Source organism: Phalacrocorax aristotelis, chromosome 2 (genome assembly GCF_949628215.1).
Source record: "Phalacrocorax aristotelis chromosome 2, bGulAri2.1, whole genome shotgun sequence".
Taxonomy (NCBI): domain Eukaryota; kingdom Metazoa; phylum Chordata; class Aves; order Suliformes; family Phalacrocoracidae; genus Phalacrocorax; species Phalacrocorax aristotelis.
This window is the reverse complement of record NC_134277.1, coordinates 95,931,012-95,947,864: the sequence shown is the minus strand read 5'-3', so window position 1 is coordinate 95,947,864 and position 16,853 is coordinate 95,931,012. Positions and strand designations below refer to the sequence as shown.

The 16,853-nt window shown below is 37.4% G+C and overlaps 1 protein-coding gene across 1 annotated transcript in view; it reads left to right on the top strand.

The window, feature by feature from the left end:
• Positions 1–16,853, top strand: part of TMEM245 (transmembrane protein 245) — an 88,614-nt gene that overhangs the window by 44,774 nt on the left and 26,987 nt on the right. Inside the window, exons 11-13 of the mRNA XM_075084409.1 lie at positions 2,155–2,286; positions 9,677–9,799; positions 16,494–16,639. Coding sequence (XP_074940510.1) covers positions 2,155–2,286; positions 9,677–9,799; positions 16,494–16,639 — 401 coding nt within the window. The remainder of the gene's footprint in view (positions 1–2,154; positions 2,287–9,676; positions 9,800–16,493; positions 16,640–16,853) is intronic.

Sequence of the window (16,853 nt, the reverse complement as noted above, 5' to 3'; positions counted from 1 at the left end):
AATAGCTTTCCTAACAATTAAAACGGCAGAAGGAGCTTCAGGAGCACACACTGATGCTCACTGCCTGCAGTCTTGAAGTCTGTTCCCCTGGTTGCTGTTTGCATACTAGACTCCCTACGTTACCATTGGCGTGCTGGGCTGCAACCAAAAATCTGTGGGCTGTGGGTAACTTCTCCAGAGTCTATTTCTAATCTTGCCCCTTCTGTCACACTCCATATCCACGTAAATGTCGCATCTGAGCACTTTCCACCTGGCTATTTCCTCCTCTAATATTACAATAGGCTTGCGTGGTTCTCCAGTGTATCTGAAGACTGGTAAACTAGGTGATGTACAGATGTCCTCCACACTGCAATTATGTCTAACTTTCTCAGTACAGCTTTCAGCTCCTCGCTATTTCAGTTGTATGAACGTAATAATTACACCTCAGTTTGAGGCCTGCATAGTGTAGCTCTAGTCTGTAGGTGACTGAAGAACCCAGGCTCAGGTGATACTCTTCCATGAAAGCTGTAGAATTGAGGAAGAATTGCCAATGAAATATGGATTCAGTCGTTAACTGCTACTTTCTGAGAAGATCACCAGTACCAAATGGTGTATATTTCAGAAGGTTCTAGAGATGTTGCAATAGATCAGTTCCCATTGCGTCTATGTACTCAATGAAGTAAAATAGAACAGAACATTGGAAGATGATGGCATAACTCTGCAATCAATGTGTCTTTTCAAGGACAAGAATCTCCTCTTCCCAGTCCATTCAAGTGTGGGGTTTGTTTTTGTTTTTAAGATCTAGTGAATTTGTTGAGGAGGAAACAGTGGACACTTTCTTTGAATCCCTGATTTATCAATACCTGAGACCTTAGGTGCTATAACGGTATGGTCGCTGAATAACAACGAACTTGAAATGTGTAGGAATAGCAAGATTACAAAATTTGCAAGTGATACCTAATTCTGCAGCTAATAGCGAGAGCTGTCTTTGAAAGTAGAACTAGATGAACAGAAAATAGATTCTTGATACAGTTTACAAATACAAAAGGCCTATTGGAGGGAAATTTTTGACTACTCATGTTTCTGCTATAAATAAACTGCCAGCTCAGAAGAAAGATCTCCATGTTGCTGTGGATTGTTAAAGAATATTGCAAATTGCGCATCATAAAGTGTAACAGTGCATCCAGGGAGAACTGGTAATAAGCAGAAAATGTAATGCTCTTGGATAAATCAGTGCATGGACTTCACTTGGAATACTACTTGCTATGTATGCCAAAAAAAGATGCTGGCATTTTGAATGCAGGCTGGTAAGGTTAAAAGTTTTTGGAAAATCCTAACAGAAGTAGTGGGACGCTTATAAATATCAGAGCTGAGAACTTGAGAAGTTTCTTGCTATTAAAGATTAAGATGAGATCTGTTGTAGTCAAAGGGTTTGCTTAGACTTGCTTACATTGGAATTTCGGCATGCTTCTCTGAAACACTTGTCACAGCACCAGACTGAGTCAAATACTCTCATGCTAGATGGTGATGAGGTGTGATTCAGTTAGACAATAGGCAACTTCATCATTAGGGTGAAGCCACTTAAGGGAACAGCAGTTGTGGTTATGGCCATTTCCTGTTGTCTTGTTGTGTTGCAGTTGCAAAGCTGTGCGGTCAGAAGAAATCCTCCATGCTTCCAGTTTAGCTTTTAGATTTTACGTGACTGAGCATTACCAGTGGAAAAATAGACACTAATTGTGAGAAAACTAGTTGTTTTGGCTTCTGCTTGTATTTTCCTTTGTGAATTGCACTGGGAAAAGTTGTATGTTGTGAACGGTAAATTCTGTAGGCAGTAACTGAAGTCATTACCTCTTTCTTCTGTGCTTTCATAAAGAGCAAGATAGATACCATTGTATCAGTCAAGCAGTAAAGCTAATGTTTAACTGAGGTGAATAGTACAATATGCAGAACTGTTAATTATATGGGATAGTTAACCATGGTTTGCTGTCAGGTTTTAATTTTTCCAGTGGACAGAGTAATTCCAGGTATTTTTGAGGATGCCAATTAAAGCAGCTCTAAGTATTTGGGTGCATGTTGAATCTGTTCCTCATTAAGGAAACAGTAGTCTTCAGCTGTCTCATTTCTGTAAGTTATTAAAATGTCTGGTTTCTTTACATCTTTGTCTCTCTTTTTAAGAATGTAACACATTCTGGAAGACACAAAGGACACAAATGGCACATAAACCGTCAAAACAGCTGGCTTGGTGATATTCTGGATTGGCAAGATGTTGCATCATTTGTTCATGATAACATTGAAACATTTCTTTCGGTATGTATTTTTTGCCCTTATTACCAAATTGGTCTTAGTTTTCACTGCTGATGATTCCTCCTTGGACTACCAGTAAGGGTATGGATTTCAAGTACATGGAAAATAATGGAAACATTGTTAGTGTTACTTACAATTACCTAAGCAATTATTTTAAGCCTACTAAGGATATAACCATACTACAGACAGAACTGGTTGAGGTGAAGAAACTGTCCTGATTTCAGCATCTTCATTAATACTAGCTTTCCAGACTTCCTCCTGAGAGGGGTTATTACTGTACGATTACCTGTGTCACTTGCAAGCTGGTTTTAAATGCTTCATATGATGTAGTCTGCTCTTGGAGGTCATTTGTTTGGAATTTCTTTCACTTCATCTGTGTTATCTAGAAAATTGTGGTGTTTGCTAAATATTAATTTGCTTCAGGCTTGTTTTTCTGAAAATGCTTGGCAAGTGTGGGGTTAGTGGCTTTTCTTTTTAAAAAAGGGACCAATTTGTCTGAGTTATAACTGAGGAAACTATTGACCAAGAGGTTGTGAAAACCAAATATTTTTTTGTAGTCTTTTTTCCCTCAAATTATTATTCATTGAGTTGAAAGCAGCTTATTTCTCTCTTACTTTATGAAAGTCCTGGGGAGAATGAAATTAATATTTTATACTGTGTGAATTCCTGAATCCAATACACTGGACCTTTCACCTCATGAGGAGAAAAAGTACTGAAAGCAATCCAGACTGAAGCAACTACCTACCTCTAAAAAGTGATGTTAAGTCTGAAATGCTTAATATACAGAGTCAATCCCTAATATAGTTCATCTTTGACTTGAGCTGTTGTCATAAGCCAGAAGTATCTTCAGGTTACTATTTACCTGTTTTGGAAGAACATTATTTATATGTAACTCACAACATAACATTTCTGTGGATGCAATTTAAGCTAGTATTTGCCTCGAGGCAGTTCTTGGTTTAGACTGATGGGCATGTGTGCTTTTTCTGTCCTCCCTCAACCGCTGCTTAAATGGTTACAGTTTCTGTCATAGACGATGATGTGAGACAAGGAAAAGCTGAAACTTGTTATTGTAGTGAACCTTTTTTCAATTAATAGTGAAATTTACGTAATAATTTCTCGAAGTTGACCATGCATGCTTGAGGCAGAGTTACAAAAATGCACACCACATCATCACTTAAAATCAATTTGGAGTTTCCTTCTAGGCAAGAGGGAGAGAATGAGGAGAAACTGCATGATAGGTGCTATCCCCGTCATTTACAAAAATGCTGCACAGTGCTCAGAAACCATGATGATTACTTCAGTAATCTAAATAGGCTAGAATAATGCAGGAAATAGTGTAAAGAGAATAAATATTTAAGACTGAAATACATGTAATATTAAAACTTTCATTTAGCTAGCATGCTTTGCTTTACTTCTGAAATCCAGTTTAGAAGTTAAGGGAAGAAGTGCCAGCAGCTGACTTGCTTTCCTGTTTATTTCCATGAACTCATTACTCATCAACTGTGGGGAAACACCTGTCTTTTTTCTCCATTCACTCATCTTTAATGACAGACTGTAAACCAGTCAGCGTAGTATATAGCTATAAATCCTGATTTCACATCCTTACTGGGCAGTGTTTTCTTTGTTGGCTTGCTGATCTACAATGCGTTGCGTAAATATTACTCACACTGATATTTCAAATTAAAATTGATGAAAACCTGATTTCTCTGCCTGTCTAGGTCATTTAAACTTGGAGATGATGAAAATAAGAATAGTTTTGACTTAAGCCTGGTGTTTCTAAGCAAGTTGTTTACCTACCCTAGGATACAACAGAAGCTTACTGTATTCAGGATTTATGTTTTTATCAGAGAATGAAAATCTTTCTCGTGGTATTTTGAAAAGGAACAATGAGTTATTAGAATGGCATGTTGAATTGGGAAAGATCAATGTTTTAAATTATGTGGGTGCTTTTGAGGTGGCTTGTTTGTTGGGGTGTATTTTGTGTTTTAGTTTTGGTTTTTCTTGGGGTTTTTTTTGTTGTGTTTTGTGGGAGTTTGGGTAGGTGTTTCTTGTGTGTCATGTACGGTGGGGGGCTGTAGGGGTAGTTGGTGGGGGAGTTTAAATAGGTTAGCTCTAATTCAAACTGTTGGATGTTTCAGCATTTGGATGCTTGAAATCAATGCTAACCTGCAATTCTTAAGAATATAGCAAGACACAGTATGTCCCAAAACTGCCTTGACAGTTGTTTGTTTGGTGGTTTTTTTTTTCTTTTTTTTTAAACACAAACCATTTAAAGACAAATAACTGTAAAGAACTGTGTGTGTGAATATGCAGCTATAGTGAGACCTCCTCCACCTTTGGAAAAGAATAAGATTACACTATGCTTTGCAATAGTTCAGGTGACTCTGCATTCTCTGAAAATACAGCTATTTGACAGTGTCATATTGCAATCATAAGCAGAAAACCTCTTTTCTGTTGATGGAAGTCATAGAAGGTGTTCATTCTTTTTAGTAAAAGAAGGAACATTTGCTGTAAGAAAAATGTTAAAAGAAGATAGATGCAAGTGTTCCACTTCAGGCTCTTCCCATACTGGAAGGAGCTTTCATATTAGAGCTGAAAGCATGTAATTAAATCACTGGTATAGCTATACTAGGGAATTACTGGCATTCATTTATCTTGTAACAATATGCATTGATTCAGTGCTTTAACTATGAGGATCAGATAAAGCACAGAAGGCTTCTGTACCCCCCTCAAAATGTGCTTTTCATTGTAGCAGTTGTACTTAGCTCTAGTTTGATATAGACAGACCTTAATTATTTTAAAGTAATTCACTATATAAACATGTAAATTGCCTGAAGATTTAATATGGAGATAAGCTCTTCCAAATCATCAGTTTGCTTTTTTCTGAAAGCTTTGGTGTTAGCAGCACTGCTGCCTTTCAGTTTCAGATTTTTCCAGTATTGTTCAGAAGCAGTAGTGTTATAAACTAGTTTATCCAGTGATATGCTTCTGAAGTGGGGTTTATTTCATCCTATTCTTAGTTTGGGGAGAGAGCTAGAGCGGATCCTCACTTATGCCTTGCCTCAAATTTTGCACCCCATGCTCTATTCTAAGGTAGTTTTTCAGGTGAATGAAATATACAATACATACCCTTTTCCTCCATTTCTCAAAGGCTTGAAACCTTGAAAAAGTAAATTACTGCTGGCTAAATCTGTGAGTGATGACTCAGAACTCCCTTGATGGTATATGAGACATTGCTAATGTCTCCTTAAATTGATCTTTTTGCTTCTTGCACAAGAATAGTCATCATTCCACCAGCAGCCTGTATGTCGTTCAGAGATTCCCAGATGGGAAGACAAAAGACCTTCCATTAAGACATACACAGTGAGCTTCAGCTTAGTTAGCCTTCTGTATCCATGCCTTTAGCATGACTGATCTGTGTTCCAAATCAAGTCAGTTTCTCAAATGTTTCAGTGAGTTACTACATATCCTAATGTTTTCTCTGGTCCTGAGAATTTCAAGTAGTGTCCTAAGTTTATAGCTAATACAGTCCATTCTTCAGTATATAATTCAGCTACCACTGAATTTTTGTTTCTAGTAAGGTAGGCGTTCAGAGATTTGATGTTCTCTTCTTCACAACGGGTGTTGGTTTTTTCAGGGTAGGTGACATTCAACCTGATATATATTTGTAGAGGAGGAGTGGATTTCTTTACAGTCAGAAAGTCAAAGGCACGATGCTGGAGGACAGTCCTTTCTCTGTTGCCATTTTGTCTCCATTTCATGTAAAGGTCAAGCAAAGATGTTTTTAAAAATAAGCTGTTGAGCCCTGAAGGGTTAGCCCAGAACTTTATGGGTAAATATTTATTTGGAAATCAGCTTTTAATTGGAGCAGAAAGCCTGTGATCTTGTGCATACTGTATTATTCTTCACAAAGTCCATTACTTGTCTTTCACCTTAAAGGTTTATTGACTTGTTCTGTTGCTGTAATTTTTGAGTTGTCAGAATGATACATCTTTCTGAACAGAAAAAAATTAAAAGCATACAGAAGGACAAGTTTTTTTTCCTAATACCTTTTTGTGTCCATTTTTATTCCCTTTATAAATCTGTGAATGATCTCTATAGTCAAATTAGGTATATTAATTTACCTGGCTTCCAGAAGTCTGTTGAGTTGGAGTTCTCAGCAAATAACTTTTTTTGGTCAAGTGCCTTTTAAACTGACCAGTACCTGAAAGCAAAGGTTAAGTGGCCAGTGGGACACCTTTGATGGCTAAGAACATTAAGTGCAATTTTGATTTCTTGTCTGTTACAGATTAGAAAGGCACAGCAGCCAATGCTGATGGTGACACATCACGGTGTGATGCACAGGGACTCTTGAATTCTGTGCAGCTTTGTAGCTCTTTTAAACACAGATCTCTTAAGACTACTTACAAAGCAGTATTTTGGGGAAGGAGGTGTGTTTTTCAGTTATTTAATATCTAATGTTAAAAGTATCATTATTGTATAACTGTTCACACATAGTTGTGTTTTTGAGAACTGGTCTCAGCTGGCAAGGTGTTAGAAATTGCCTATGCATAGTAACCGAGCTCATTAACTCAGCTGCAGTATGCTCTGGGAATCAAACAGCATTATGAACTGTTAGGTGCAGGTGCATGTATTCAGATTTTTGTCACCGTTAGTGAAATATTTGAGCACTTTCTGATACTGTATTTAGTTATGATTAATGTCTGCTATGTCTGTCTTCTCATCCTAGCCATGACACCTGGTTATAGGCTAAAGCTTCTAGGGAAAGTATTAAACAAATATGACCTATGCTGGAGTAGCATAACTATACCGAAGGAAATTTTCACAGCTTGCACTAGATGTATGCTGTCTTGTAGCAGATGGACCAAGCCCATCTCCTTGTGAACTGCTCCCTGTTATCAGCTTAGCTGATGTGTTGCAAGGGAGGGTGTGTGAGGGAGGGAATTAAAAATTGCTGCGATTAGTATTTTAGAAGGCTGATAAATCAGGCTAGTTTTAATTTTTAAATCAAAACTTTACTAGACCAACTTTCATTAACAATGCACTTCATGCTAATGGTTTGTTTTATAATCTATTAATTGTTATGTTATGTATTCAAAGTGGTCAGTCCTTAACAGGATGTGATTCTACATGAGCTGTGAGGATAGAATACCGTCTCGGTGGCACTGTCTAGTTGGCGCCAATGGCCACTATTCTTGATGGTCTGAGCCACAGAAGTCAAAGTGAGCAGGCTCAAGAGCTCTTAAACAAAGCCGGAACTGAAATGGACATCGTCTTCCCTCAAATTAAGGACCTTGTCCTTTTATAACGTGTTTTTGTTTCTGGACAGCTCCCACCCCTTGACCTCCGCCCTGGACTGTATGCTATATGCCATGGCTTTTTCAGATCATGGCCATATCCAGTTGCTTGCCTCTTTGGCTTCCCCCATCCCTTAGTTACTACCACATTTTATTAAAGCAAAAGCAGTCTTTTCCTAGCTCTTAAGGTTGTGCATCTTCAACACCTTCTTCCTCAATGAACTGCTTGTGGTTCAGGGGCCTTTGTTTTCAACCTGTGTTGCTTTTTTCAAGGCCTTTGCTGCTGTTCTGTGATTGAACTCCACATCATAACAGGAGACCTGTCGCACCAAGTTCCTGTTCACGCACAAAGTTCTGGTAACATCTGGGATTGGAGCCTTGCACGATTAGCATACGACTTATGGTCTGTTATTAGCAATGGTAGTCAATTTTTACTGAATACCAACTGAAGGGCCTCTGCTTTAGCTACAAACTGTTCCCACAAAAATCACTGTCCTCTGTGTTTACAGCCCTCATAGTGTAATGTACGTTTAATAAAGTTACCTGGCGGCTGCCTGAACTTGTACCACTGCTGCACTCCCAGAAGGAATTCTTAATCCGTAGAAGAAAGGAAGGGATGGATACCAGTGGGAGAGTATTTTTCAGCAGAATGTCATCTTCACCTCTAACCTCATTTGAATTCTCAAGAGGGACTAATAAAATCTGTTCAAAAGATGAGCCTTAACATTCATAATTCCCATTAAATTGTAAGAAGCATGAACTAAGTAGATCTTTCTGTTTTCACTATGTGCTGTAATTCTCTGTCACTTCCCCCAGCACTTATTCTCTCCCAAGTTTATGCTTAATAAATTATCTTCTATATGTTTCATTCTATTCAAAAGGAAAGGCAATCACATGGCTCACTCCTTTGACTGCGCTACAAATGCCAACTACTGGGGGTTTTTTTGGTTTGGGGTTTTGGGTTTTATTTTGTTTTGTTTAGTTTTAATTCAGTCTAATGATTAATATATTCATTAAACCAAGAGTAACTGTTGCTAGTTTTGAAGTCTTCACTTACTGCTTTGAACCTGGAGAAGAGCTTTTGTGTCAGAGCTTTTACCGTTTTTCTAGTTATATTAGTTAGTCTGAAAGAAGGTACGGCTTTTGTTTGTAACCCTGCTTCTTTTGTATGTTTGAATCACTTTGGCAAATACATTCTTACTGTATGCCTTCTGAATGAAATATTTGTTATGAAACTACTGTGCATTGTGTTTAGGATGCCTCCATGTGCATGTTGTGCCATGCCTTTATGTCCTTAACGTCTCATGAGGTTGCTGTTGCTACCCTATTCAGATGATAATAATTCAGACATAAACTAATTTGGCTGTAGTGTTTAAAGGCATGTCTCAAAACTACTCTTTACTATCTGTAACTAATAAGCAATCAGTTCCCCAAGCCAGTACAAGATTTAATAGATTGTCTAGCATTGTTTGATTTATTTTCCATAATTGCTTGACTAACTGATGCATCCCTACTCAAAATCACAACTTGCATAGTTGTCTGCAGACATTATAAAAATCATGCATCTCATTACCATCAAATATTTTAAAACAGATTTATTAAAGTAATAATTCTATTTTTTTTTTTATTTGAAGCTGTCTTCAGACTTATTTTTACCTTGTGATGTTACTCCTTGTTCTTTGTGGTTTAGCATTTCTACTTTTAAAAAGATGAGTTTTCTCCCCCAAGATAAGATCTGCTTGCAATTGATGATGTTAATCGCAATAAACAATTGTCACTGCATCTAGGTTTTTTTGCAATTTTGCCTAATGGAATAATTTTGAGCATTGGGAGAAAAATTCTAAAACCGTGTATCTACCTACCTAATAACTACCTACCTACTAAATAATCTACCTAGAAATTTGTTGTGGGTAAAGTAGATGTTTTCACCTGGTATTACCTGCTGTAATTTAGGAGTGAGGCAAGATTTTTTTTTTTTTTTTCAAATGTTGTCTTTGTATGCTGTGATGGAGATGACTCACTCTGTAAGCAGTTCTCTGTCCTAGCTAATACCATCCAATGCCTGACTTTGTCTTCTCTTCCCTCTCGTTTTCCAGATCCTGGAGTCTCTGTGGATAGTGATGAGTCGCAATGTGAGCCTCTTGTTTACTACAGTTACAACATTAGTGACAATCCTCTTCCATAGCGGGACAGCTCTACTCAATTTTGTGCTTTCAGTGGTAAGTAGTATGTCATCAGTTTACGTGGTCAGTTTTACTGAAGGAAACAAATTGGACATGTTCAAACAATGAAAACTCAAACCTGAAGAATAGAAAACATCATCTAACCTTATCTATTACCAAAATTGTTTAAGATTTTGGAACTTTCAAATCTGTTGTTTGGGGATATTCTAGGTAAAATGCAAGATTTGTGTAGCTTCCACATTAAGGAGCTGGCAGTCTTCCTATTATTCTGTTCATGGGAAACTCTTGTTTCTGGCCTTGAAGATACCGAGCTGTAACTTGTGATATCCTACATAACTACTGAAAACGTATGGCACGTCCTCATATGCATATCCTTAAACAAGCCGATGCTCTCAGAAGAGGGGAAGAATTGTTACAGGGAAATGTCAGCATAAGTATTAGTTTCTCAGGATTACTTTATATTCCATCTTTTAATGAAGTATCTTCAGCAAATCTGTGAGAGGGGGTTGTTGCATTGTTTTTATTTAACCTCTGTGAGCTCTTAATTGCAGAATGCTTCCTGCACAAAGTTAGTTCTTATTAATGTTATTGCCTGTGCTGAGTAGTAGTCTCTGAAACCTTTTTATTAAAGGTGTTTTCTTTAAAGGATGTATTACCTTTTAGTGTATTATGTGAGGTAGTTGTTTATAGTTTCTTTTGTTTCAAAGTGCCACAGCTGTGCGGAGTAATTTATAATGGTTGAAGTAACTTCTTTCATCATATTTGCTGTGACAGCTGTTACTGAAAATAAAGATCAAAATCTCCTAAAACACTGGCCTGAGACTTTCTCCTGTTTTAACTAAACAAATACTGATCTTGGAAGCTTGACCAAAATCCATGTAGTGGTTTTTAGTTCAGGATTCAAAAACATTTATTAGAAAGCGAAGTGTTTTGCCAGTTTAACTTTATTGCCTTCCTTGATGCTTGCTCAGGAGAGAGGTTGTTGTAGACAAAGCTGCAGAACTGAAGCAATGTTTAACAGCATTTCAAGGCAGCTGTGTGGATTCTCTTCAATATTTAAGAAAGAACAAATCCCAATAAGACTTAATCAAATGGCTATCTTGAACTGAAGAAAATCAGTGCCACTTAATTTTGTTGTTCTCCAGTTATCTTTCAGTTAGTAAAGAAAAGACTGCACGGGGGTATTTAATTTCTTTTCTTCTTAGTTCACAACTTCACCCATGATGACACATTGAAAACAGCATCTGAGAAGTTAGTATGCTTAAAAATTACAAGTTTGGATAATAATCGCAGAGAATTTCAATGCACTCATTGCTCAGACACAAAATTTCACTCTAGGTGCATAATGGCTTATACCAAGTTCATTACACGCTGTTGCTGTGATGCGTGATCCTGCCTTTTGTCTGTCAGCAGGGTCCTGCCACTTGCTGGGGCACTGTGCAGTCAGCTGGTTTAGCACAGCTCGTTGGGATATCGCTGTGCTGGAATTCTCTTAAAGATTAGATGCCATAAAGGCTACTCTGTTCCCTCCACTTCTGTTGTAGGTTGAACATGTAACTTAAAATGGTCATATAAAGCTTTCCCCACCAAAACACATCAGTCAGGTGCTCTTGGTTTTTTGAATTTGACCATAAGCTTCCATTTTGCACTCCTGGTGATCTTACATCTATAGGAAAGATTTGTTTTAATACATGTGTAAGTTCTTTCTGCAGATTCTTGAGAGTCATACCTTTGAAATGCAAGCAGAAGAACTGATGAATTAGAAATACTTCAACTTCTAAGAAATAAGGCAAAAAGTCGCTGAACAACTTTGTCCTGTTAACTGTACTTTAAATATGCCAGGGTAAAGGGATATGCTTGCCTCCATTTCTATGCACAGATGATGTTGTGTATAAGCATTGGTGTTCTTGTACCTGTATGAACTACCTCTTTTGAAGGCATTCAGTATTTGCATGCCTACCTGAAGAGTGGTTATTAATGCTGGTAAACGCTGTGGGAGAGTGCTATAACTTAGACTTGTTTGCACTGTACATTTCAAAGGCTGTTGTGTCTATTTGGAGGCGTGGTTTCTCATCTTTATGGAAGTCTTTTGCAAAGGTTCTTCCTTAAAAAAACCAAACAGATTTTCTTAAAGCGCAAAAAGATAGATTAATGGAACTTGTTTTAATAATGTTTAGTGTGAGTTTGTTAACAGCTTATGACTGAAAGAGAAAGGACTTAAATTTAGGATATTCAGTAAATAGCCTGCACTAAATAAAGATTAATACAGGCCATTATTTGGGGCAATAAGTAAATTAAAATGCTAGTTGTGAGAATTTAGTTGAGCCTTAAAGTAATTTTTAGGATAACTTAACTGTTGTGGAGTCCATGTAGAAGTAATATAACTGCTTCTTAATTTTTCCTTGTTCTTTTTCTTTTCCTCTTTCCCTGCTGCAACTTAATGCAATAAGCAGAAAAAATCCAGATGTGGACCTAGGATAAATCACTGCCGCTTTCTTAACTTTTGTGCTGTCCAGTGTTACTGAATCCCATTTGGTATTATGTCATTGTTAGATTTGCCTGCTATTCACGTTCCTTCCTTCAGAGCTAAAGAAAACCACTCTCCAAGTGAGGAGATGATGACCAGAAGTGACCGTAACAGTGTTCTTGTTCTTCTGGGGTCTCAAGGCATACTTGCATCTTCAGCTGTAGTGATTTTTTTTTTTTTAAATAATTTGCTTTCCAAGGGTGGGTATCTTTACAATTTAGTTTTTCTGTAAGCTGAGATCTCAGTGTGATCTGCCTTCTGCTCTCTTTTGGAAAGTCTTGAATTAAGAAGTTCATGGTTTCCTGGGAAAATTTTCACTATTCTGCAGTAAGGAGACAGAGCTTTTGTATAGAGTTATTTTGAATGTGAATAATTTCACAGTTTTTGATTGTTCTAGTTTAGTTTCTGCATCTGACTGATACCTGGCCCAATATGCTTTGGGCCATCTCCTTCTTAATTATTTTTAAATGCAGTTTTGGAATGCAATTTCTACGTTTTGAATGCACTGAACCCCAAAGGTAGGTAGGCAGCATCTGAGCACAAGTTGTGTGTTGCTGTGGTCCAGCCAGCAGTATCAGCTGAAAAAGCTGACTCTCTTGAAAATGCCATTTCTGACAAGATATGTTTAATGGGCAACTGAGGGAGATTTTTTCCTAAATGTGAAACAGAAGGAATTCTTTCAAATTATGCCTAGGTAGAGCTGTGTTTGAAAGAAAGCACTCTTCCAGCTTTAACTGTATTCTTACTTTTTCATTTTGCAGGATTCTTAGTTGCTACAGAAGAGTTTTTACTAGTTTGAAGTGGCACAAATTAATTTAAATTTTTCCAACAAGATAATTAATGAAGTGGTTAGCTTTTCAACTGACTACAATTCAGTCCCGTTTTAGTCATCTTGAATAAAAACTAAAATAGTGAATTTTATTTTGATAAATGGTTTAAAAAGTTGTGCTTTAAAACACAGAAATAACAGACACTTTGTTCAGAACCTCTGTTTTGAAAAGTACATCTTCCATCAAAACATTCAGTAGGAAGTAGTCTGTGTAGCATATCCATCCATGATCCAATAAGACTCTATTCACATCTTCAACAGATGTTTGAAAACCGATCATTATTTACAAGAGTACCACTTCTACTTCACTTCTGAATACAAGTTCCTGTCTGTACACGCATGCACGTGGATGTATGTATATGCCTTTGTGTATGTGTCTATATATAGGCACACACGTACGCTCACACATGCGTGTGTGCGCACACACACACACTACTCCTACTTTTACTAAGATTGGAACAGAAAAGCTCCATTTGGGTGATGGGCATCTACAGTCTTGCAGGGAATATGCAAATTGCTGATGCTGTAATAAAAAAAAAACCACAAACCACAAAACTAAACCATCAGGAACAAAGCTTTTGGGCAGAAAATTGAATATGAAAGGCAGATACAAAAATATTTCCCATCTCTATGGACCTGATGCAAAAGCAATTAAGTCATATGTTTCTTGATATATGTGGAAATGCTGAATTATCCTTTTAGTATACGAGTGTTTACCCATAGCTTTCTCAATTCAGTCTATCCCCCCCTCAAATTAGAGTATTTAATGTTTTGGGCTACAGAACAAATTCTACATCAAGAAATAGTAATTCAGCAATTATTTAACAATGGAAAGATCTTACTGTTTTATCTTTGGTGAATTCCTCCCTGTATAGTCATCAGGAGGATCTTGAATTGTTGCTTAGGAAACAATTTAGGTAATGTCTGAAAATTCAGATATCCTATAAAAGAGGTCTGAAAACTTTCAGACTCCAGTTCATATAGGGTAGGACATATCTTTTTGCTGCTGAATGTTGAGGCTATTCTACTTGTTTGAAGAGTCAGCAAGCTACTTGGTAATAAATTATTTATTGCTTCTTTGCATTTCTGTACCTATTGAGCTAAAGCAAATATGTTAATTTTCCAAAATGCCGATAATCTAAAATTCAGTTGATTTTTGTATGGTGCTGTGGTTACATGCATCTTGTTTTAACAGGCATTTAGTTAGGTTTGTATCTTTTCCTAGTCTAGCTTGTAGTTCAATTTAACAGTGTTTTCATAGAATGGTTTGGGCTGGAAGGGACCTTTAGAGGTCATCTAGTCCAACCCCACTGCATTGAGCAGGGACATCTTCAACTAGGTCAGGATGCTCAGAACCTTGGACTCCATTGCTGTTCATCCTCAGCTGTCACTTTGGCTTTTCCAGTTCAGGTGGGTCTGTGTATGTTGGAGTCTTGTTACTCCCTAAGAAATCAAGTTTCTTCCGTAAACACTGGGGAAGAACAGCTTTTCCAGTCTGTACAGGTGCCGTGTGCGTTGCCACTTGAACTAATCCCCAGCTCTTATTCATAGCCTGCCTCAAGTCAGCCCTATATGTTTCTCATACCACAGGGAATCAAACTTTGCCTGTTTGCTGCAGTTAATTTGCTTGTTCGCTGGCTGCCATAATCTTTTCAAAAGAAATATCCTCAGAAGTTAACTGAGGCTGTCCTAATAAAACAAGATCCAGTGGAGCAGTTTTTCACTTTGCTCTTTGTAAGTGTCAGGATGAGCAGATATTGTACTTAGAGCAATATGCTGCTTTCTGCGTTGAAAACTGCACCGCAAGAAGGATCTGTAGGTGGTTCCCAGTGAAGGGAAGACAAAACACCACCTGGATGCCTGCTTCAGTGTAGGGAGTTTTGTAGTGAAATCAGGAAATATTGCAGTAACTTAGGAGAAATGGCAGGCCCTATCAAGGAGAAAATAACCACACTTGCAGCATTACAGAGGATGCTAAAATCTGGTTCAGGTTTTAAGATTTACTCATCTGAAATTGCAACAAAACATAGCTGATATTGCTACTGGCACTGGATTGTTTCTCATTAAACCAATGATCTCAAAAAGAATGTTAACAATTTGCTGTTTAAATGTGCTGATGTAATGACTTGTTTTAGTTGATAGATTGGTTTGTCACCCAGGGCAGAAGTTAAACACCTGGGAAGATGGAATACAGCCTACACCTATATATGTAATTTTGGAAAGGGGTCACAGTAGGTAAACAGCTGCATGTGACTTCCAAGTTAAAGGCTGGAAGGGTAGGGAGAAGTAGTAGTAACATTTCACTGTAAAAAGTAAGGAATAGAGTAGAAAGGAATTGGGAACAGACACAAATGGATGGCATTCTTGAGACTGCTAATGGAATACTGCATATTGTGCTGGCTGCTCCCCCCCCGAGTGTGTTCAGAAAGAATACAGGAAAAGGGCATGAGGTGTCTGGAGACTCCATAAAATGCTTGAAATTAAGGGATTTATAGAGGTCGGGCTGTTTGGCTTATAAAAAGATTAAGATGTGGTTTATTCTAGCATACGGGTAGGTGGGAAAGAAGAAAGTGAAAGAATTATTTTTCATCTCGGGTAGAAAGGAGGATCTAAGGCTTGCAGATGAAGCAAATATAAGCCATAGTTTACCACTGGAGTGTATAGAATGGATTTTCCTTGTTTGAGGTATTGTTTCAAGCTGGATGTGTTTCTGTGATGTATGCTTAGCCTAAGAAGATGGTGAGCCCATTAACATGAAAAAAAGGAAAACATAGTAGACTGCAACATACAGGAGACTAATACAATCTGATTGTATGTTTTTGGTCTTTAAACTGAAGAGATGGAATTGCCATCACTTCTGCTGAGTCTCATCCTCAAACTCCAGAGGAGTTTTCAGTCAGGATTGCTAGCCTAATAAATATTATAAATTTACTGTTTATGAGTTCTTGTTTAATTCCTATCTAGCTGCATAATGACTCTTGAGACAGCTCAGATTTCTCTTTTTCTTTTCTTTTCTTTTTTTTTTTTTTAAGAATAGATAATACTATTCAGTTCCTTGATCTGCTAAGCATGTTGGGAAAAAAACCAATGAGAATGTTGATCCAGATCAACATTCTAGTTGTTTGATCTAGATGTGACTTCGGGAAGAGGCTGAACGGGGCTAGAAGTCTTAATGTTTAGCTGTAACTGTTAAGTCCTTTGTGGAGCAGAAGAGAAAACTATTCTTCTAGCTCTGTGTATTTCTCTAAATCCAAGCTTGTGGAATAGTATTTTGTGCATTTCCAAGGAAGTTCAGTATCTGAAGCATAGCTTCATACCATAGTTCTGGAAAGTATTTATTGCCTTTTAAATTAAAACTCCAATTTGTTTTGTAGGTGATTTTTCTGACCACACTGTTCTACCTATTGAGTTCCAGTGATGAGTACTACAAGCCAGTAAAGTGGGTGATAAGCCTGACACCTTTGTCTCAGCCAGGTCCTTCCTCAAATATAGTTGGCCAATCTGTGGAGGAAGCAATAAGGTATGTTGTTGACTTTTTTTTTTCCACTGTCTGGAAAATTCTTTTTTAAATTTTGTGTTCGACTACAAACATTTAACAATTGTAACAGCTCATGTTTCAGAGGTGAGTTGCAAATCTCAAAGATTTCCAAGAACCTATCATTGATGATTTTTTTCCCCTTGATTGTTGAAATAGCAATTTGATTGTACTCACCTAAAAAAATTCAGAGGTCTGT